The following is a 23273-nucleotide window of genomic DNA, read 5'->3' on the forward strand; positions in this document are numbered from 1 at the left end:
AGGTCAGGTCACTGCTGTGAAACACAGGCATAAGAGGAAACAAAAAAGAGAAATCTGCTCCATTTGTACAAACACAAACTCTACTTGAGACACGAGAGTATGAATGCAGGGCTACACAATAAACATGACTGGTTCCCCTTTGCAGATTGCTCAAGGAAGTCAAATTCTCACCATACAAATTCTGAACAATCCCCACCCTGACAACTATTCAAAATCAGGACACTTGGAATATTCATTAATAAACCTACCTGTGCTTCTTCCACTCACAGCCTTCATTAATGGTTATGTTAAGTCTAAGATGATCTGCCTCTATGTTGAATAAGCTTCTTTTCTACTTTCTGTTGGGTGGGGGGATAGAAAGACAGCAGGATTCCCAGCTGGTCTTGGAAGACAAACTAGCTGAGAAGTCCTGCTGACCAGAGTGTGTTCACAAGTGCTGGGGAAACAAAACAAAGCTCAGTTGCGGGATTGAGGGTGATACCTTGGGTCCCAGAAGGTGACATTCTACATTCGCTTAGACAACTGTGCTGGACATAGTTGCAAATGTTCCCTCCTTCCCCAGCAATAATTTACATCAGAATTACCATGATCTTGAATTTCTATTTAACATATACATTGTGCTAAAAAAATGTTTCTTAAAAGCCAACAATCTGGATAGTCACATCTTTAAATAAAAGCTACCATCAAGCATTGTACTGTATAGCATTTTTAATTTGACTATATAAAGCCATGTGCAAGGTTTGCAAACCGGCTGTTATATTTAAATAGGATTTTAAAATAGCCTAACGATTTGCTTTAATCACATATTATTGAAAGGAAGTTTATTTTGATACCAAAGTGCAAAAAATTTATGTTCATAGGTAAGGCGATCTTACTCAAGAAGGTTGTTTATCCATAATGCTCTTAATTTTACTAAATACTTCAAAACAGGATGTGAACAGAATAGTGCAATGGTATCCAACAGAAACAGCAATATACTATAATTTTCCACAGAAAATCACAAAATTTTACTGATCTATTTATTAAAAGCCCTAGGGTTGTTAAAAATTACCAGTCAAGCCACATTTATACATCTTTCTGTTATATCAGTTTAGCCTATTGCTTCACATCTATTAAAACCAATCAAACAACAGCTGTGAGAAGGCTTTATCATTTGTAGAATCAAAATATCCCTTAAAATATTTACATTTTACAATATAAAGGATAGTAAAACACAATGTCATGTACAAGCTTAGGTATTCAAGTTTTTGAAGCAAGAGAAATGGTTGGGAAATTAATACAAATTATAGCATAAAGGCTAAAAGGTGTAGGGGGACCTTATTAAAATGTGTACCCTATAAGCAATAAAATTTGGACCGTGCAGCCTTCTAATTTCTGCTCAAAAACTGTTTCAGATGCATAGGGGTGGGAATACGATGATAAATACTGCTCTTTTTTCATTTTGCTTGTCTTTTGAAAGTCTTCAACACCATTCAAGTATGCTGTATACTGCATTCAAACTTGGGTTTCTGAAGAGTGTGTCACATTCTTTTCTTTTCTTTTCTTTTTAAGTCAGTGTAATCTAAGAAGAGTGAATGATACAAAATTCTCCTTTATATTTACTGGAGCATCTTCAAACAGCGAGCACAAATCACCAAAGGCTGCAAATATGTCAACTGAAGCCAAATCGAACAAAGAACCTTTATGCACTTTTTATTGCATATCAAAGGAAAACCCTTAAATTACTGTCTATACAAGCAACGTAAAATTTTGAACAATTCAACCTCTGCTCCTAGGGTGGCTGAATGTAAAAGTAAATGAGCAAGCGGTACACTGGTTGGTACCCAACAAGACTTGTCTCTACAAAACATTAAACACTGCATATTTTTTTAAAAAGAAAGAACTGATGGCACAACTGATACCCAAGCATATATTTTTACAGAGTTTTAGGACATATTTAAAACAGATTATTTCTTGTTTATTATAAACTTTAGAAGATAGGCTGTGGACCCCTTTCCCCGCTACTTTTACCTTTTGTTTTTCCCCCGGTCACTGTGGTCCCTATCTTTTTGATGTCTATCTCGGGGCTTGTCGCTCTCTCGCTCTCTGTGCCTCTCCCTACTTTTCTCTCTCTCTTTCTCCTTCTCCTGAGCACGCTCTTCACTTTTAGGCGCTTCCTTCTTGTCAAGATTCCTACTGTCTCTGGATTTGCCTTCAGAGTCTTTGTCGCTATGTGAAAGCCGCGACCTCTCTTTGTCCCGATGCCCTTCCTCCCTGCTTTTCCTCTCTCTCTCTTTTTCCTGGTTTCTATCTCTATGCCTGTTTCTTTCGGAATCCGGCTCCCATTCATGCCTGCCCTTTTTCTGGTGGTGGGTCTCGCTGTAAAACCTCTGCCTGTGCTGGTCGCTTTTCCTCCTACCAAATGCCCTCTCCACATGGGGACCCTGGCGACCCCAAGGATCGCTGTGACGCCTCTCTGGCCTCCGGGTGTCTCTACTCTGATAAAAGTGTTCTGGCCCCGAGAATCTTGGCTGTTTCTGAGCCAGGGGTGGCACTGGCGTAACTGGTCCAACAAAATGTGGGGGCTGACCTGACAGGTGCAAAACGGGGGGCCAAGGCATCAGAGGGTTCTGAGCAAAGCCAAAGCCTGGAGGAGGGAGGAGCGGAGGGGGCAGATGAGGAGGAAAGCCAAACACAGGATTGTTTTGGGGAGGGAAATTAGGGGCAACAGCCCCTTGAAACTGAAAGCCAGGTGGAGAAGTTTTGGTGTGCTGAAAATTTGGCTGCGGAGTCCTGATTGGTGAAAAGCTTCCACTTGCAACAGGGCTGGGCATTTTGGTACCGAATTCAGAACCGCTGGCATTATCTGCTTCAAACTGAGATGATGACGGCGGTGTCAATAATCCTCTTCTAATGGGATGTAGTGCCTCGGTGCTTTGCATCAGTGCTTCTTCACCCAACGGATTTGTATTTTCTGGCTGTGAGGAGCACACACTGTCTGCTGTAGATGCAGCTGAAACCAACAACTTCTTGCACTCTTGACTATCGCTCCGATCTGAGGCTAAGTCATTTCCTGACAGTTGCTTATTATCTACTTTAGCCTGTTCAGTTTCTAAAGTGTCCGGTTGTTGACTATTCTGCATTTCTTCATACTTAATACTGTCCCCATCATTTTCTGAAGCATTGTTCTGTAGGCCTCGTCCTGCTGCTTGCCTTGGATCCCTTTTAAGATTGATGAACTGTGAACTATTCACAGTCATACTATCAACAGATGCTACGCCGCCATTATTGCTCCCAATTCCTTTCCCTGTGCTCGCCGAGACGGGAAAATCTGTGGTCCTTTCCTGAGAAACATTAGCACCGTCACCCAACCTTAGACTGCTTTCAGGAGTCTCTTTGGTTTCCTTGTTCTGTGACAGAATAGTTAGGTTTGCTAAAAATGCTTCTGTAGAAACATCTGGTGGTTTGCCCTTAAGACTTATGCTTGTCAGATTTTCTGACGAGCATGAGACATCGGCTACTGGTGTATCAACTGCAGAGAAATTATCAACTGGTTCTTTTGAAGTGTCCTTTTTCCCCTTCGTTTCTTCAGTTCCAGCAGTTACTATAGGAATGTCCCTTAGTTCTTCTTTTATGCTGGCCTTTTTATCTAATAAAGGCAGATCTTCACTAGCAAGCTGGCTGACTGCTGGCTGGATATGTTCAGACATCTGCCCCGTAGTGCCCAAAAGACTTTGAAGAATATCATCAACTGGCAATGGCTTACTTGCTAGCTCAAGAGCAGATTGCTGATTTTCCCATCCAACCAAAACTCCAGGAAGGAATCGCAGAGGCTTTGGTGGTTCAAGTTTGATGCTTTCCACAGCAGGCTCACTCACAGTTGTTTCTTCGGTATTCGATAGCTGCGACTTGATCCTTTGTTTGTGCAATACAGCTGTGAAGGAGTTGAAGAAGTCGTTCTCATCTTCTTTTTCCACCGATTCAGAATGAAGGACTTCAGGTTTGCTCAGTTTACTCTTCTTATCTGGGGGCAAATTCTCAGGACTCTCTTCGGCAGGACTAGGGTTCGTACTGGTGGCAGAACTGGCCTGCCTTTTCAGCTTCTGACGAATTATCAACCCCAGCAACAAATTGGGTCGGTGCACTTCAATACCTGCATTTGGAAGGCAGGGAACCACAGTGGTATAATTAATAAGATGCACATACACTTCAGGAGAGAAAAAACCTATTTCTACCAAAAAGCTTATCTATGCCTCTGCAATCTCAGAAAACTCAGCTGCTCCAAGTAGTCAAATTTCCCCATGTCTCCCTCAAGGGCTGCTCCCTGTAAGTAGAATTCCTATACACTCTAAAATAATTAGTTCCTGTTAAATAAAGATAAGTTTGCTTTATTCATGAGCAACAGGAAGCACTAATGCATGCTTGTTGAGGGGAAAAACTGAAAGGCGAGGTTTCTCAATGAGGGTAACATTTGCAAGCTTCATGCGCGCTCTCAAAATACAGTCATACCTCAGGATGAATACGCTTCAGCTTAAATATTTTAGGGTTGCACTCTGCGGCGACCTGGAAGTAACGGAGCGTGTTACTTCCGGGTTTCACCGTTCACGCAGACACTCAAAATGACGTCACGCGCATGCGCGGAAGCTGTGAAACGCAACCCGCGCACATGCAAACGTGTCTTACGTTTGCTTCAGGATGCGAATGGGGCTCCGGAATGGATCCTGTTCGCATCCAGAGGTACCACTGTAAAAGCTTCAAGCTATCCAGTTTGGGGGATAATCAAAATGAACCTCAACAGTATAAATGTCAAAAACAAGATCTCCATCACTAACATGTAAAACGGCCAACTTTTGTTACCTACCAGGACCATCAAAAGGCACCAGCTGATGTGGAATTTTATCAGAGGCACCTAAAGGGATGATATATAAATCCTTGATTTGCTTCATGTTATTTGCAGCTACACCGTAACGCTTTCTGCTGCTGAAGTATGCAAACAGCAAAGTGTATGAAATCTGATCCTCTTCTGTCACGGGGGTAAAACGAACCACACAGATTTCCTATGGAGAAGGGAGTGGCACAAATTAACTTACAATTTGTCAACTAGTTCTCTAAAGCAGAATTCAGCACTTGGTGGCAGGGTAGGAGAGGAGAGGGGAAATTCAGCAATCATCATCTTACTTTCAGGTACTTACTGCACCTGAAAGAGTTGGTTTTTCACGCAGCAAGGAGAATTTGACACTGCAGAGACTTCAGTTCCAGGTAAAGAAGGGCAGTCTCGGTTATTACAAGCTGCAGCCAAGAAGAGGAGGCCTCTCCACAGCTTTTGGCAAAGCTTTTGAAGGATTTCTCAGCAACCGGCCAGCCCAGCAAGCCACTTGTGGGTGTGAAGCAATCTTAAAACAACAGTACTTATGAAGGAGGGAACTTCAGCCATTTGAACCAACTTATACAGGGATTCATTTTTGGAGGTGTGCAGCCTGCCTTTTGAATAAAGCAGCCCTGAAATGTATACACTATATGAAGTCTGTGCTTCTTATAGATAAATTAAATCAGATCCGATCTGATCAGTAGACTAAGCTGAAGTTCTCTGTGCACAAAACTTTCAGAAATTGCACATGCAGAATCTTGTAATATCTTTAGTAAAAAATAATAACTCCCCACTCCAGCACTATGAAAATATTACTTGCAGAGATGCAATTGGATCTGCAAAATATTTTTAGGACTATGAATATTTCTGCATGACTGTCCATGCTTTGTAGCCAGCGTGCCTTCTACTATCACTTCACTCCAGTCATGTGGTCTTCATATCATAGGAAAATATGCTGAAAATGTGCTAAACATCCACATCTACTCATTTATCACCAAATAGAGAGTAGTTTTGTTAGGCTTTATCATTCAGAAGGACTAGGTGTTTCCATAAAAAGAGCCTGCTGGATCAGACCAATGGCCAGTCCATCTAGACCAAGGTTTCCCAACCTTGGGTTTCCAGCTGTTTTTGGACTACAACTCCCATCATCCCCTAGCTAACAGGACCAGTGGTAAGGGATGATGGGAACTGTAGTTCAAAAGCAGCAGGCGATCCATGTTTGAGAATCCCTGCTCTTGTCCATGTTCTGTGCTGCATCCTGCAGAAATGGCAGTATTGAATTTATGCCAAATAGTAATAGTGCAGCAGGAAACTGTGCCTTTAAAAAATATTTAAACTGAGTGGGGACAGGGGACAATTAACACCATACATTTCCAGGACCAGAACAAATTTGGTTTTACCTTTGTCCCCATGGCTTTTATTTTTTCAACATATTCCCAAACAGTCTGGGGTGATATCCTGCCACCAATTTGGATGCTATCTGGCAAATCCTATGGGAGGGGAAAATAATTATGCATTGTAATTTTATAACATTGTAAAATACATTGTAAAATAATAGCTACTCTTCTACTTACTATGCTTTTAAAACATATTAAAGAGGTTACCATAGAGAAGTACTGCTATGAAAGTACAGCTAAATGAGAAAAATCAGTATCACTCATGATTCATAAAAGAAGGCACATTATTTCAAATGATGAGTGAAGGGAGGAAGTAAAAATTTTACTGCCTTTTGAGTGCATGGGAATTTATAGAAACGAATTTATAGAAAGCCAGTAGGTAAAAAAGCTAGCTAAAAAGTCTACATGCTGGAGATCTTGATTTAAGTCTCTGATACACCTGTTGATGTATTACCACAAGAAGAGTGGGCATGAGGGATGGAAGTGTCTGTTAAACAAAGTGCTATGATTGAAACCCTTTCTAAAATAAGAGAGAATAAACAACATCTCTTGGTGTTTTTAAGTACTCTGCATTCACAATGCCATATTCAAATTTTAGTTGTTCGCAATGAAAAGAAAATTTGGAGAAGTTTCCAAGGAAAGCGACAACACAACATTGAGTGTATACATACTACCTCTGTTAAACTTTCAAAAGAGCCAGAGATGGGGTAAGCCTTGATAACAAACTTTGCAACAGATGGCATGTTGATAAAGCCTTTCCAAATGAAGTTCAGGCGAGCCAGAAATAGTGCTTCACTTTCAACCATGCCAGGCATTTCTGATCTGTAGGACAAAAGTGTGGAAAATATAATAAATGCAAAAGTCTAGTCTACTGCAAGGGTGGGGGGGGGGAGGATGGCAGTAGGGACACTGGCTGGGGCAGCAACATTAACAGAGAGAATTATGTGCAAGACTAGTAATAATCTCAATCTGTTTTCTTCCATCTTTGCTACAAATATAATGGCAAAACCACCAAGACAGTTAGTAACAAAGAAAACAATCACATTTTTTTAAAAAAAAAGTTGTAACAAGCATCTGTTTTTCAATGCCTCCACTTTGTGTACTTGGAATACACACAGGTGGGTCAGTAAGCTTCTTTAAAAGTAAACATGAAGGCTGCTTCTGTTTGTTTGTGTACAGTGGGGTTCCATGCAGTAGTTTCCACTTATTTATGAACATAATATTAACTAGGGACAGCAGCCACAATTCTCTGTGACTGGCAGCAACCACAAAATTATTACCTAGAGCCTGAAGCAGAGGCAAGTGCTGGATTTGGCAATTCTGTATCTTCCTCTAATAATTCTGAAGCCAAAATGTTTGTTGTTGAAGAAAGTGCATCCGCTATGCTTTCAGCTTCATTGTCTGATGGTTTACGGGCAACGCCAACAGACACTTTCACATTTTTCCCAGAAAGGTCATCACTAGGTGGTGCCATTCGACCTTGAAAAGGCAAGTTAGAAAGCTTCGCTGTTTAAACCATACCAGATTAGAAAAAAACCCTAATCTTAACACTAAATTACAATTCTTACTATAATGCTTAAAAACCTTGCTCACTGAAATTAAACCCAGAGGCTTTGTACATTTCTCTAATTTGCCCAACTGTCCAACCATTTTCAGGTAATTATTAATGAAAATACAGATTTCCTAAAGAAATACAAAGTATTTGGATGCAACACTAAACCATGGTTTAGCATTATGAGAACAAGTCACAGGAAGCCTAGGACTTGCACACTGTCCTGTCTCTATCTGGTACAGCTGTGTGGAAAAGTTCACAAGCACTTGCTTACATTATAACAATAACGATATCTTTATTGTCATTGTCCCATGCGGAACAATGAAATTGAAAAACTACATTAAAACTACCATAAAACTACCACAAAACTACATAAAACTACATAAAAACTACATAAACATTTAAAAACCCCTAAAAACTGTAAAACCCCATTTTAAAATACACTATACTATATATACTATACTATATATAGATAACCTTCTTTTGTCATTTGAACCTAGACAGGCTGCAGTTATTCTTAATTGCAGTTAATTTGCTTCAACGAACTTTTGGCTCGATTCAACTAGCTACACTTAAGATTAACTAAAGTTTAGAATTCAGACTAAACTGGTTAATATAAAACAGAATTTTCTGATCTCTTCCCTCCAGCCACATCAGACCATAGGGAGGTTGGAGGAACAAGCAAAACAAAGACTCACTGAGGTGCAGTCTTCTAACCATAGTTTAGTGCATTATGCCAAACTGCACCAATGTGATAAAGCTAATGGTAGAGAAAAAGGATCTGATAGTCCCCAGTCAGAAGCAGGATGAATTTCCAAAATCACACTGCATGCTGCAAAAAAAGCAGGTACCCAAGTGGTATATTAGTTAACATGCCTGAGTAGAACAAGGGAGACCAGTTCAAATTCCCACTCAGCCACGGAAACTCACAAAGTGACCTAGGACAAGTCACTGTCTTTCAGCTGTTATAAGGATACAATGAGAGGCTGATAGAAAATAAATGGACAGTTTATCAGACTGCGCCACTATCCATAACGGGAGCTGTGGGGAAACCTGTGGCTCTGCAGATGTTCAACTTCTGCAGCCCTCACTTCTCAACTGGTTTTTAAGCATGCAAAAGTTAATACTACCTATGCAAATTTTACAGTTGAGGTCAAACAGATGGTTCTTATGTTGACTTGTTGTATCAGGAGTGGCGGATTCATCCACTTCTTTATCTTTTTCAATCTGTTCCGTTTTCTCCACAATCTTAACTGGAGGGGTTTCCTAAACAAGGAGAGACAGACAATTTGTTAATACAATTTTATTTTATATAGAATAAAAATACAACTTTATTATCAGAGTCACAACATACAGAGGTCCAGCCCACAAGTAATGCTAAGCCAAACCATAGCTTAATGCAAATGAGTAGGTGCCCAGATTGCAACTGCTACACTCCTCCCCCAGTCCTGCTGCTGCAGTGCTTCTTGGGGCTAAGACATGGTTTGGCTTGTGTTACACCCAAACCCAAGGTTATGGTTTGTCTCAGCCCAGACATTTTATCTATCTTAACAGAACCAATGCATTGTTCGTTTTAAACAAATACGCAGCAACTTATTTCATTAAAAAAACAATATTCTTGCCGTGATACCTGAATTTCCATTGGTGCTTCTTGCTCTTTTACCGGTGCCTCGCTCTCAATTTCGATTTCTCCTTTATGAGTAATTTTTGTGATTGGTCGCCTTTCGACTTCCCTCTGCTCTTTTTCAATCATTTCAATTGTCTATCAAGAAACAACAAAGAACAGAACAGATATACAGTGTGAAAACCTATGAAAACCTCACCAGAAGCAGCCCCAAAATATGGGTGGAAAGGTTGCTGAATTGGAACTCCCATAATAATCCCTGAATACTGGACATGCTGGGTGAGGATAATGGGAGATGAAACCTAAGTTAGAGAAGACAGTTGTCCGAGAGATGAAAACTAGAGTCCTCCCCCTTCATTGGATGTTTAGAATGAAGAATAGGTAGAAGATCTAGAGAGAGCAACAGATGGTGGATACAATTATTCCATGTTTGCTTCACAGCCAGAGGCACGGGCCTGGCTGTAAAGCTGAACTATAGTCGAGCACTACATGCAGAAGACTTGAGCTCATGCACTTTCCCTTCCTCTCCCCTTCAACTGGAAGCTCCCATTTCCATTTCCAATTAATTTCACATTATGCCTGCATCCTAAATTGTACTTAATTACGAGTTATTGAAACAGGACAACTTCTTGCCACCGTATGAAGTCGGTATGTGTTTGGGGCATAATGCAGTTAGCTAAAAACAGAAGCGAAAGCTTCCAATCTCCCACCCTGCTCTCACAGCCATACCAGAAAAGGAGAGAGGTAAAGGAAGCTGACAAGCCTGAGGCTTGCTCTCTGCTAAACCACAACAAACCGTCTAAATTCAGCCGTTATCTCCCAATTTCCTCAGCTTCCAAGAATGGAATGGCTACACTTCTGGAAGGATGACTCTTGTATTTGGTAGAAAGTCGGTCACTGGATCAAGGATGAACTATTTCAAAACCATGCACTGATAAGCAAGTTCCAAACCAATAATAAGAGCCACACTGAATAGGCTTTAAGCAGCATCAATGGGAGGTTTGGAGCATGCTGCCACCAAAGATTTTGGTTTTATTTTTGTAGGTATTCACTTCTTTGGAAGAAAGCAAAGGCTACGATAGCGCCAGAGGTGCAATAGGGCCTACCCAACACATTCTTGTCAAATGCATCCCTTTATTTCCCCCTGGAAAATATTCACTTCTGTAAGACTAATTAAAGGGATGTACTTGGCAACACGGTTGGGGGTGAGGAAGCAATCTGCCCCAGGCTCAGACACAAGTTGGTCTAGAGAGAACATATCAGGTGGGAAAAAATGTACAATAACTGTATGAACAGAGAACACATGTATCTATCACATCAATTCTCTGCAGGGATTCTGGAAATCTACAGGTCTGCTTGTAATTTAGGAACAGTAAAATATTTTCCCTTTGCCACTTTGCACCAGTCCCACAGATCAACATTTTTTGATCAATTAAGCTCATGTTTTACAAAGAATTTTGTGCTTCTTCTTTTTGTATTTTAGCTGTAAGTGATTTCAACAAGCCCTTATAAATTCACACTGCAGTTAAAACACAATCAACCACCTAAAATTCACTGTGGTTGCTCATTGGAGAAAAAAGCCATTCAGATGCTGAATGGGAAACACAGAAGACAAGTGGAAAGTTTTGAAATTTGTATTGATTAGCACTAGGAAACAGGTGATCCATTAAATAAATAACTGTAGATTAAGCATACATGTCTATTTTCTCTTTTCCTCCATGCAGCTAGTTCTTTGGAAGCCAGCTCTTCCGGACTCATTCTTATGAGATGGTCTGGAGTTACTTCACCTTTCAATACTCTTTTGAACAGTATCTAGGAAAACAATCAGTAATTAGTTATAGCTAACAATTAAAAAAATTCAATTGCTTCTAATTCAATTTCAACCAGAAAAGAAAATTGGGTTTTTTGAGTCTCACCTGTATATCATTTTTAAAAACTGCCCTCTCTACATAGAGATACAAATAGTTGTACATTAATGTCCTTAATGGATCCACCATTTCACAAAGTGAAGTCAGATTCTTTAAAATCCTTAGCATGTTTTAATGGGGTTTTTTTTTAAAAAAACAACAACAACAACTAATGATCTCTTTGCTAGCCTGAAGGACACATCTCAAAAAAAGAAACTCAGGTGAGTTTTCAGTGGCTGATTTTTCAAACAATAGTTATTGAAAAATGAAATTCTCACCAAGGAAAAAGATTTGAAGAGGTGCTGGTAGTTTAAATTAGGTGAACAAAGAAATAGACACATGGGTCCTTTGTAGAATTTTGTATAGTTAAACATAACAAGAAGCATTAGAATGCAGGAATGGAAACTTCCCAGAACATACAGAAAGTTGGAGATTTATCAGACAACTTATTTCATTGGCAGACTTGATCAGCAGGCATATCTAAGTACCTTTCAGCAATACTTTAGTTTTACAGAAGTCAACAGAGAACAACAATAGCAAGGAATCACAAAGAAGTGAGCTTATAGATTGGGCTGACCCACGTTTTTTCAGGTGGAATCCAATGCTGCTGTTCCACTCACATAACAGCTTTTGACCCACAAAATTCCTCCACTAACACAAGAAAAGAAGAAATGTTTTTAGAAGTTTCCCAATCCCATTGCAGCCCCTTCTCCACCCACAACCACCAGGTTTTAACAGAGAGTGATACCACAGAGGATTGTAAGGGGAAGGAGGAAATAAGCTCCACTCCTCTATTACATTAGCGGAGATGCCTGCTGAAACAAGAGTTATTCCATGGGTCAACAGTGGGACTAGATTCTACCAATCGTCAGTCACAAATATTATTCAATTTGGACATGCTACCAAAATAACTGAAAGACAACACTGCCAGCACTTTTGGGGGTGGGGAGAGAAGGGAACCATAAGCAGGTTATATTTTTTCACACCAACCCCGTTAAGAAAGTCAAGCACTAATGGAAATATTTCAGAATGCGTATCAAACATAGATAACATCACCTACATTGTTTTTGGGATCTTTCAGATTGAATATCAAGCTTCTGTACTTATTCTTATACTTGGAATCAGTATCTCGGAAAAAAGAAAATAGTTCTTTTTCAATTTTAGTTGCAACTTTTGCTGCTCTTTCTTCAGGAATCTTTAGTGTTGAGTCTGCAAGCCTGAAAAATACACACATCATATGTTTTTGGTTTGGTTTCCACCAGGAAACAATAACACTTGAGACATTAACAATTTGTTTAGCTTGTCGGCTGCACCTTTTCTCCAGGATTTCTTTAAGAGACTGCCGAACACTTTGCCTTATTTGATCAGCGGAAGGTTTGGATGCAGGGGCAGGAGCTGGGTGTACATTACTGGTTGCTCCTCCTTTCTCCGTTTTCTTTTTCTTTACTTCCTGTTTATCCTGAACACCTGCATTAAAATATAAATGTCACATCATGGGATAGCTTTAATTTGAAATTTCACAAGGTTGAAGGGAAGGCGTTGTTAACATTTGAAAGAACATACAATTACGTAATTTTGGATCTACACAACTATCCTGTTGGGATTAGTACAAAACAATATTAGGCATTGTCTTGCTAAAAAAAACAACAACCTGTAAACCAAGTCCATCTCTATTAGAAATTACTGCACAGACAGCAAATTACTCAACTGATCCTAAATACTTTCCATTAAAAGTCAGCCTTCTTTAATGAAATTTACGTTAAAGAATCCAAATTGTAGACCATAGCTTTGTATGCTTTATTAAAGACCTGGTTTGTAGGATCCTAAAGCCTGCATGAGGAAGCAACTTGCCTTCTCTTGTCACTATAGGCACCCAAGTCCAGTGAGCCCTTAGTGGCCGTCCCCCTTCACAATATTTATTTCCAGCAATGAAAGCAATATTTTAGGAGTCCAAGTCTTCCATTGTCAGGTTAAGCTGCAACCCACACAGCGGTATTTAAAATGAGCACTTATATATTTCATTCCATGTACAGTATTAACATTATATTTTAAATGTGATTTTGTTTTTGTTTAAAAAAAAGCAACTTCAAAATTTTTAGTTACCGGTTTTTGTTGTGCTTTCACTTGAACAAGAGACATTAAGATTGTCTTTATTCATTCTTTCGTGTTTGTCTTCCGATGATCGCTGAGGACATGCAACCATTTGTCCTGTTTTCCTAACAGGAATTTGCTGCCTTTTTTTCATTTCAGAATCTCTGCATTCTGATACTGGTTTTCCATCACCAGATTCCTGCAACAAGTGTTAAGAAATCTTAGAAAGCATTTGGACTGCAGTCCTTTCTAACAGAATGATCAGTTTTATACCTATACATTTACATGTGTGCGTGTTAATTAGATGTAGATTAAAAAAACAGAGGAAATTTTGCACACTGAAGTTTCGTTTAAATGAACATAAATTTCTAGCATCTCTGCATATGAAGCCCAGCAAAAGGTCCCAAAACAGAATATTAACACCTAATGCACTGAAACATGAGGCCACAAGTTTATTTATTCATAAAATATTCATATACCACTATTCATGAAAGGCTCACCAGAGCAGGGAACCTTCTGTGAGGTTCACATTCACACCACACATTCCTCAAAGAATTCGGAGAGTTGTCATTCGTTATTTTTCTCTACGTTGGGAGTGCAGATAGGCAGAATATTTATTTTTATGTCTGGGGTAATTCAAGTTGAGTTGTTAAAGTACATAATCACCAGACATTCTGCACATTCACCAGGGTGCATGTGTTCATAATCCATTCATGAGGATGGAATGATGCACATTTCCCAGTCAATATACATAATATCCAATGAGCCTTGTTCACAAATTGTATAGAATTCAGTCAATATATGCAAATTCCTTAAACCGTGTTAAGAGATTATGTATCCCCTTGTCTTATAAATCGCATAAAAAATTACAGGAGCCTACCAAAGTTACTGTTGTTATTATTATTATCATCATCATTATATAGCAACTACAATAGCATTCCTTACCCTTTTAAAAATTTTGACCTTGTGCTTCACAGTCTCTTCTCCCTGCTTGGTTTTACTTTGTGGACACATGGAGATTTGTTTTGCTATTCCAGGCTTTTCACACTCCATCATTCTACCTTCTTGTGTTGTTTCCGGTTTCACTTGTGCATCCGGTATATTTTGATTGACTGGGTCGGGTTTTTTGTCTTCTGCAGCACAACATTTTACACATACGTATTCTTTGTCTTCTTCTCCCATTTGCTGTGCTTGAGAAAGACTCAGGCCAACACAGTCACCATGAAACCAATCATCACACCTGCCACAGCCTACCATAAACCTGAAACAAGAAAAAACACATGACTTAATGTGCTTAAGATTTTACATTTCCTTGACTGTAAAAACATCACATCTTAAAGGGAGTATATTGCAGCACTGGCTCCACTCAGCTTGTTGGAGATTGTATCCACTGATCCAGCCTTACAACATGGTAGGAGTTGCCAAGGTGACACCAAAATTGGATCTTGTCACACTAATTTAGAAATGTAGCAGTTTGGATATCAAAGAATTTTTCGGCTATCAAATAGACCCGGAAAATAAACTGTTAAAGTTGCTTATACACCTTTAAAAGTACATCTGCCCCTCCAAATATGCTCCGCCTCTCATAGTACAAAATGATGCAGCACAACAGAAAAATATAATCAAATTGTCATACATCACCAAAATATTAGCAAAAGAGGACCTAAGCTGGCCAACTGGGCATCACATCACATTTTATATCCTTGCATTATTCAAAATGCAGCTTTATCTAGACCATTAAACAAGCATGGCTGCAACTGCCACAAACTAACAAAGTTAGTGAAGCAGAAGTTCACAATTCAGGTGCAAGAAACAATTTCATTCCTAAACAGAATAAAAGTTGGTCTTTTCATAGATCTATTCTATTTTGCAATTAATCTCCTAATATATATTTGTCCTAACGGGCACCTTACATTTTTCATAATATTGAAACTTAAGATAACCCAAACCAATAAATAATCTTAACTTCCCCTTGCACTCATCAATAGTCTTTACTTTCTCTATTTTCTAGGAAGGGAGAAGGGTGTACCATTTTATGGACATCCAAGCTCTTGTATTTTGAATTTCCCCTTAAAATTATATAGAAAACAAGGTGGAGTTGAAACAGTTGAGGGAAACTTAAGGGCAGCCTTCTGGTGGATATGCATTTCTATCTTTCAAGCATTTGGCAAAAACAGGAATCCAGAAAATTATGGTCAGTCTTCAACGGCTCATGCAACAGGACTTTTCACATTGCTTCTCTGCACCACCTAAATCTGCCCTGGAGGGTTGGAGAAACCACCAGAACAGGTGGGGGGGCACAGCTATAAGGAGTGAGCCAAAATTCACTGCACAGCCTTCGTTCCCCCTGCACCCAAACACCTTAATTAACATGACGTTAAATTCCTTCCTCATGTTTATAACAAGAAGCCTGAAGTACTCACTAGAGAGCAAAAATCAATGTTAAAAGTGCTCCATCTTAGCTTGGGCAACTTTCCCCCCACAAATTTACTTGTTATATAATTTAAATTATTCACAAAGATTTGTAAGTTCTAGTGTTAAGATCTTATCAGGAAGATGCAAACATGGACGACCTTTTTGTCAAGGCAATTCCTGACAAGCCTGCCATTACATGCTATGAGTCCGGCCAAGTGTGTTGCTCCAAGTAACTGAAAGCAACCATTCTAATGAAGTGGCCCAATAACCTTAGTATTTGTCTTGTTCTACACTGCTAACTCACATTCCTCTAGTAACAATAACAGTAACAATAGACCTGCCTGATACTCGATAAATCCTGTCTTTTTTTTGGGGGGGGGGGGTCTGCTGAGGTACACAATACATAGCCAGAATACTATATAGAGCATGGAATCCTAAAGTATGACTGGCCTGTTCTAAACTATGTCAAGTAAGAAACGAGTAAGAACAGTGTACTTCACTTCCTCTTGCACCACTAAAGATAGCTCAAGCTCAGAGGGGTGAAATAACTCCAAGTACAGATTCACATTCATAGTTACTTGGACTAGTGTTTTACTGTATGGGTTTGCAGCCAATACTTACATGTGTGACTATTTGGCTTCTAACAATCAGAGGGGGGTGGGGGTGTAGTGTTCCATTAACAATTTCTTTATGCTTCATTCAGGCGTAAGAAACAAATCTCAGCTGTCAGCTCATACATAAAACTTACAAAGTATTTCAGATTATCTAGGCTTTTTTAGTCTAGCCTATTACTAAACATATTACCTGATAATAAGCACTAGTGGTTTCAACCAAATTTTCTGTCAGGTAACTGTGTCCGCAATTTGAGCCTATCACAATTTCCAAGATGGCCATAAAAACTAGCATATTTGAAGACCAGGAACTGATTTTGCTTTGTTTTCTATGGCAGGGAAATCATGACATTTCCCATCACAACCAAAACATTCTAGAATGTCATGTTCCAGTTTAAGGATCCCAAAACTTATTGCAAATACCATTATGACAATATGAAGTATGTCTGATAAATCCATATACAAGTTATATTACATAGATTCAATCTGCTGAAAGCTGAACTAGCTATGTGGAGGACTATATGTTCAGATTTAGTGTGAAAATAATTGTATTTCTTTGATTTAAAAATCTGATAGAAATAAGAAATTGAATGTCTAAATGTAGCAATATGGGAATGAAATAAAAATAAGAAAAAGTGCTCCTCCTCATAGAAACGTGGATATTTAAAAGATAAGGAACTGGCAGACAAATAGACCTGGCCAGAGTAGCCAATATGGTGCCCTTAAGATGTTTGTGATTACAACTTCCACAACCCTAATCGGCAAGGCCAACTGTCAGGGATGATGAGTTATAGTCTTCCCTCTCTGCCAGGCATCACATTGCCTATCCCCAGACTAGTGAAAGCTCTTTCAGGCTTTATGATCTTGCATCTCTGGTGTGCATAAAGAGGAATACATTTGCAATGTAGGGAGACCATACAGAAATAGAAAAGTGTTCCATTCACCCCATGCCTGAAAAGGTTATGGGGAACACCTGCCCATTTTGGGTTACGGACATTATGTTTGGAATCAGAATTAATTTCATACTTTTGAAATACTAGCAGCGACTATTCCAATTAAGAAAGAAAAGGTCAATATGGGAAAGTGTTCAGAACAGCAATATGGGGCATTGTACTTTCAATAGCAGACACTCACTCAGATGCTGAGCACACTCAAAACAACTATTGAGCACGTAAACATAACTGTTGATCAATCACAGCAGTGCTCCCAGTGTCCTGAACAAAAGACAGCGGCTGCCACAATCTTTCACGAAGCAGCTGCAATTATGTTTAGGTAAATTAAAATGAATCTATATTTTCTGATTGTTTTAAAAGGGCAAGCCTGCTTCTGAATTTGTTGTTTCAGCAAGAGCATTACGGTAGAAAAGCAAAGAAACAAGATAACACCAAGGTGGACTCCTTATTGCTCAGTTTTTCATTGACTGGGATGGGGAGCAACAAACAAGGAGCAGGCTATCAAGATGGCTCCCAAATTATCAGATCTGTACATCGCTTTTGTCAAGTGACTAAACTCAGTTAAACACCAACTGAAATAAATCTTTATGAACACAGGGTTAAACTATGTAGACACATCCTGACTCTATGTGATTTCTATGTAATTTCTATGCTATGTAATTTCTGTTCCAATTTAACTCTCATTTTTCAGTTAATGTCATACAACCTGTAAGCATTTTTTTTGTGTGTGTGTTGAATTCTGAACCAGTACATTTTTGTACAGTGGTGCCTCGCAAGACGAAAAGAATCCGTTCCGCGATTCTCTTCGTCTAGCGGTTTTTTTGTCTTGCGAAGCAAGCCCATTGACGGCTTAGCGGATTAGCGCTATTAGTGGCTTAGCGGATAAGCAGATAAGCGGCTTAGAAAAAGGGGGGGAAGGGGGGGAAAGTCGGAAAAACTCGCAAGACATTTTCGTCTTGCGAAGCAAGCCCATAGGAAATTCATTTTGCGAAGCGCCTCCAAAACGGAAAACCCTTTCGTCTAGCGGGTTTTTCGTCTTGCGAGGCATTCGTCTTGCGGGGCACCACTGTATTTAAAAAAACTCCAGTCTGGAATAATGACAATTTGTGTCATTCCAAATTTATACAACTGTTACTAGCTCTTAATGAGCTCTTTTAGAACTTTATTTATAAGTTAAATTTATATTGTGACCCTACCTATAAACAGAAATTTGATTTGACAAATACACCAATTTATGGCTTGGTCTGCTATAGGAAAATTCAAGCCTATAGCACAAACATGGGAATAGTTAACAGATGATAATAATGATAATTATAATTTATTATTTATACCCCCGCCCATCTGGCTGGGTTTCCCCAGCCACTCTGGGCGGCTTAAGCTAGCTGGTTAGCTATATTCTGTATCAACTTACAAAGCTCTAATTTAGTTCTACAAATACAAAATAAGAGTATTTAATTTACTCTCCAAACACAATGGGCATTTCCTTGTCTTTTCTTTTCATCACTTTGATAAAGAGAATATGAATGTGGCAGGGATAGACATGCCAGCCAAAAATGAAAGTTTACAAAAATGAAAGCAGGCATTTTCCAAGTAAACATCAGACCCCAATTTGCTGTTCTGAATTCATTTAAAAGTTTTGTCCATTAGAGACTGAATTTTAGTACTGTCACTAGGAATACTGTGTAGATGTAGGATAGCTAACAAGCATGTAGCAAAGTTAATAAGAGAGGAGTGGGGAACCTGCAGTCCTGCAGAGATTGCTGGACTTCAACTAGCCAGGCAGATTAGGGTGGATGAGAGTCCAACAACATCTGCAGGGCCACAAGACTCCACCCCCCTCAATACCTCTGTAATAAGGAATCTCACTTGTCAAGGAGCAAGGGAGATGCCCCCAAATGTCTAAAAGGAGCGTATTATTTATGAAGAGCTGAAGACGGCTTTAAAGGCCAAACAATTTCTTTTTCCGTGGCTTTTGAAGGGGTGTGTAACTGTAGCTAATACTAAAAATTCTGGCTGCAGACAGCTTCACAGTTTGATGTCCAAGCGCTACTCATGTTGTAAGGCTGAATTAGCAGATGTGTAGCTGCAACAGAAAGAAAGAAAAAATCATTTAAAAATATTAATAATGGGGTGGTATTCAAAGTGTTTCAATAAGCTTTACATTAAAACCAACATGCTGCAAACATTTAAGAAAACAAAATGAAGCACTGGTTGTACACAGTTCACTTAAGCACCAATTTTTAAAACAGATGTTCTGATTGCAACAATGTACTGCCTTCTGCAAACAGAGTAAAGCAATAAATGTATCTGAACCATGGTTTTGTTACTGTAAATACAGAGTCTCTTGAAATATACTAATGCAACGTTCAGACTATCTTTTTCAAATAAGCAGTCACCCAAGTGGAATGTGGGCAGTCAAAATAATTTTGTTGGGTTCGAAGACAAGTTTTTTAAAAATGATACACCAACTCAAAATTAACTTTATTTAAAATACATAGCACAGATTGCTCTTGTAAACAAATCGAACAGCATATTCATGGACTAGAAATTTATGTTAGTAAATGCAAAAAGTCATTCTTTACTCCCCTTTCCATTCTTCGATGTGAAGCAAGTTCATGTAGGGTGAAACAAATACTGTCAACTGTATTTTTAGTAACTACTTTGTTGAAAAACATTTTCAGATTTCTTGGTATGGCTATACAAAATACATGATTTCAATTTAGCATATATAGCCATTTAGCATATTTTAAATTATACCCTTATCTAGCATTTGGGGGGGGGGACTACCCTTTGTTTTTACAGACACAAAAAAGGGAAGCTAATTCTTAAAACTTTACAGGAATAAAGTACAACAAATGTACCAGTATTTAAGAAGTATATATAGCTAACTACATAAAGATAAATTGTTAATCCACTGTAAACACAGATGAACTGAAGTAGGTATTGTAGATTGGCAAACATGGAAGGCCCTGATTCTACAACAAATTCCACACTAAGGGCATAACTGTAAAAAATTTCTCATGTCAAGGACAATTTGATCTTCAAATTCTAAAGAAGAACTTAAGCAAGGGCAAGGGGAGGAAAAATAGAATTACTCTCCAAAAAAAGTAAAATGTTTAAGTGTTGGACAGAGATGGGGAGCCTGTGGGAGGGCAGTGATTTTTGGTAATATCCCCTCCACCTGCAACCCCACCCCCCTGCCCTCCAAAAATATGGTAGCCCCAAAATCCTATGAAGCAGATTTAAGGAGGAGCAAGATGGACAAGGAATCACTGAAAATTTCCTCCCACCCCAATTCCTCTGATGAATGCCTTCTGTCAGTAGAGAGGTCAGCTCTGGATTCCACCCTTGGGCTGCAAACATGATACATACATGCATTGGAGGACACATTCATATGATTATTTTGTTAGTATGGATCCAATCCACCGTTTAATGTGCACATCTGTACTGCAGCAATATATTCCTATGCAGTTTTTAATGACGTAGTATGACCTCTGTTCACAACATTCTTCTGAAAAGATACTTCAAACATTTCTCAGTAAGATACTCATAATTCTCAGTAGGATATTCGTAATTCTAAGAGAAACAAGCCCCTTTCACACATGATCCAAGTGAACAGGCTACACACAATTAGAGTGGTTGGCCATGGACATTTCGCCCGCTTGCCTCGCTCCACTTCCACCTCTGAGCATCGAGCAAAGGTCTGAAGGGGAAAGCCAGCTATATTTCTCGAGGTTTTTCTACATGATCAAAAGGCCCAAAGTACAAACTGGCAATCGAATGGAAGGAGACTCTACAAGTGCAACTGCCTACCCACTTCAGGCATCTGTTCAAATGCAGAGATAAGAAGTGGAGCTGGGTGAGTGGACCAGCAGTGTGGCCTCCCTGTGGTTTCATCATGTGGATCCACTTTACAGAATGGGAAGGGCGCTACAGTTTTAAACCACTGCCGAGAGCCCCGGTACAAAAAGTAATGTTTCAAGTTAGAATTGAGCCTGAAAGGAAACCTGGATTAAAAAAAAAGTAGTAGTATTATTGCAAGTGCGGACCACTAGATGCACTTTTCCAAAAATGTAAAAAAATATTATTCTACCATGTGAAGCAAGTTATTAATGAACTAACTTAATTATCAGGTGGCAAACAGTACGCCATAAGTGAAAGTGACTCTATTCCAAATGTAAAAAAAGAACCAAACTATAGAAAGTACAGTGGTAAGCATACTTCAGAAAGTATGTTTTTATATACGTTTCCCTTTACGCTTATATTTTCAGCAAGCAGAAGATCCCCAGACTACACATTTAAATTCATTTTAAATACAACATATTACATTGTTAACCAAACTCAGCATTAGTTTTAACAACCAAAATGAACACATATTTCTGTGTAAATGTTATTTTAATGATTCCCTGCTGCACACATGCAACACTACCCAATATCAATAAGAATAAGGCAAACTCCTGAATGCAAAATTTATGCATGCCCATTAGGGCTGCTGGGATACAGCTTTATTCACCATGCTGAAAATGCCAGCTTAATTTTCCTATACTCCATAATTTCTACTTATCAGAACCCGTATTATTTGGAGGAAGAGGTCATCAAATTATGCTTATAATGGCAAGAACTAATTTTACATTGTTCTAAAGTCAGGCATCATTTATTCTGTCAGCAGCACACTATAACGCATAATAAAAAGCTACTAAAATTTAGGCAATGAAGGCCCAATGACTTTTTTCCCACTTGAATTCTATTGAGTGCATGGTCAGATGATCTTCCAAAACAGTATGGGAGGTAGTAAAGGGAGGACTTGCCCCTTTCTCTAAGAGAAAGACCCTACTGCATCCCAGATCCTAGCATGAATGGAAATAGCTCTTCAATTTACTCAGGGACAAGTCTGGGTCCAATCCATTATGTTGCCACCAGTACCAACAACCTGAACAAGACCATCATTTTATTATGCAGTAGGCAACTGATATCTTGAAAACCACATGTTGTATCCAACTAAATAATTGCATAATGTCTTCCACAAGTGCAACAGAACTTTCCCTTCCTCTCCTTCCTCCACATTCCAGAGGGCAGATTTGTGGGCACACAAGGAAAGAAAAGTTGTTCCACACATGCAATTATTTTAGTTGAATACAACTCTACAATTTTAAACAATACCCAGAAAGAAAGTTTGTAAACGTTTTCATCAGAATAATGAGATACCACTGTTACCAACAGTTAGGTATCTATTAAATTACAGAAACCTTTTTTTAAAAAAATAAAAAATCAAATTTCTATGCACAGAATTGCTCAGTTCAGACATCATGTTAAACCACAGTTTAGCATAACAAGAACAAGCTACAGTGAGGTTTAGGTTCACACTCTCTCACCCCTCCTCCTGTATGGCCATAATAGAGTTCAGAAACTCTTGCTTCCCTTGTTGCTTTTCTATCGCTTGCCATGTTGTCCAAACCAACAAACTGATTAAGGTCTATTATGCTTGTTAGTCAACTTCAAAAATGGGATATGAAGATATTTGTTTAAATGAACTACCATATTTTTCGCCCTATAGGACGCACCTTTTCCCCTCCAAAAATGAAGGAGAGTTGCCTGCATGCTGAAGCCTGCCCACGCTGAGCTCAGCGCATCCAGGCTTCGCGGACCTCTCAGCAAGCAGCGGGAGCCAGTGCTGGGCTCCCACGGCTTGCAGAGAGCTGCCTGATTGGGGGCTGGGGTCGGGGGAAGCTCGGGCTTCCCCCGCCCCACCCCGTGCCTGGGGGGGAAATAATTTTTTCCCCTTTATTTCCCCCCCAAAAAACTAGGTGCGCCTTATGGGACGGTGCATCCTATAGGGCGAAAAATACGGTAGTTAACTTCATCACAGTTTAGGGTTAG

General features: G+C 39.2%; 1 protein-coding gene and 1 long non-coding RNA gene across 18 annotated transcripts in view; one reads left to right on the forward strand and one right to left on the reverse strand.

Annotated features, from left to right (window-relative positions):
* Positions 1–690: 690 nt before the first annotated feature.
* The window catches only part of PHF3 (PHD finger protein 3), a 44466-nt gene continuing 21883 nt past the window's right edge, over positions 691–23273 (reverse strand). For 16 of the 17 annotated variants that reach the window (XM_079970299.1, XM_079970293.1, XM_079970304.1 and 13 more), the window contains 12 exons: positions 14363–14678; positions 13430–13616; positions 12640–12793; positions 12387–12543; positions 11115–11231; positions 9426–9557; positions 8926–9061; positions 7524–7722; positions 6915–7065; positions 6247–6336; positions 4841–5036; positions 691–4132 (listed from right to left, as the gene is read on the reverse strand). In XM_079970299.1, the coding sequence (XP_079826425.1) occupies positions 2007–4132; positions 4841–5036; positions 6247–6336; positions 6915–7065; positions 7524–7722; positions 8926–9061; positions 9426–9557; positions 11115–11231; positions 12387–12543; positions 12640–12793; positions 13430–13616; positions 14363–14678 (3961 nt within the window). In that variant the 3' untranslated portion in view covers positions 691–2006. The remainder of the gene's footprint in view (positions 4133–4840; positions 5037–6246; positions 6337–6914; positions 7066–7523; positions 7723–8925; positions 9062–9425; positions 9558–11114; positions 11232–12386; positions 12544–12639; positions 12794–13429; positions 13617–14362; positions 14679–23273) is intronic. The other variant, XM_079970302.1, reaches the window with a different exon arrangement.
* Positions 14685–18005, forward strand: LOC307212970. Its single transcript, XR_013837309.1, has 2 exons — positions 14685–17318; positions 17365–18005. It is a non-coding gene; the product is annotated as an uncharacterized lncRNA (long non-coding RNA).

Source organism: Podarcis cretensis, assembly GCF_951804945.1.
Source record: "Podarcis cretensis genome assembly, chromosome: 3".
Taxonomy (NCBI): domain Eukaryota; kingdom Metazoa; phylum Chordata; class Lepidosauria; order Squamata; family Lacertidae; genus Podarcis; species Podarcis cretensis.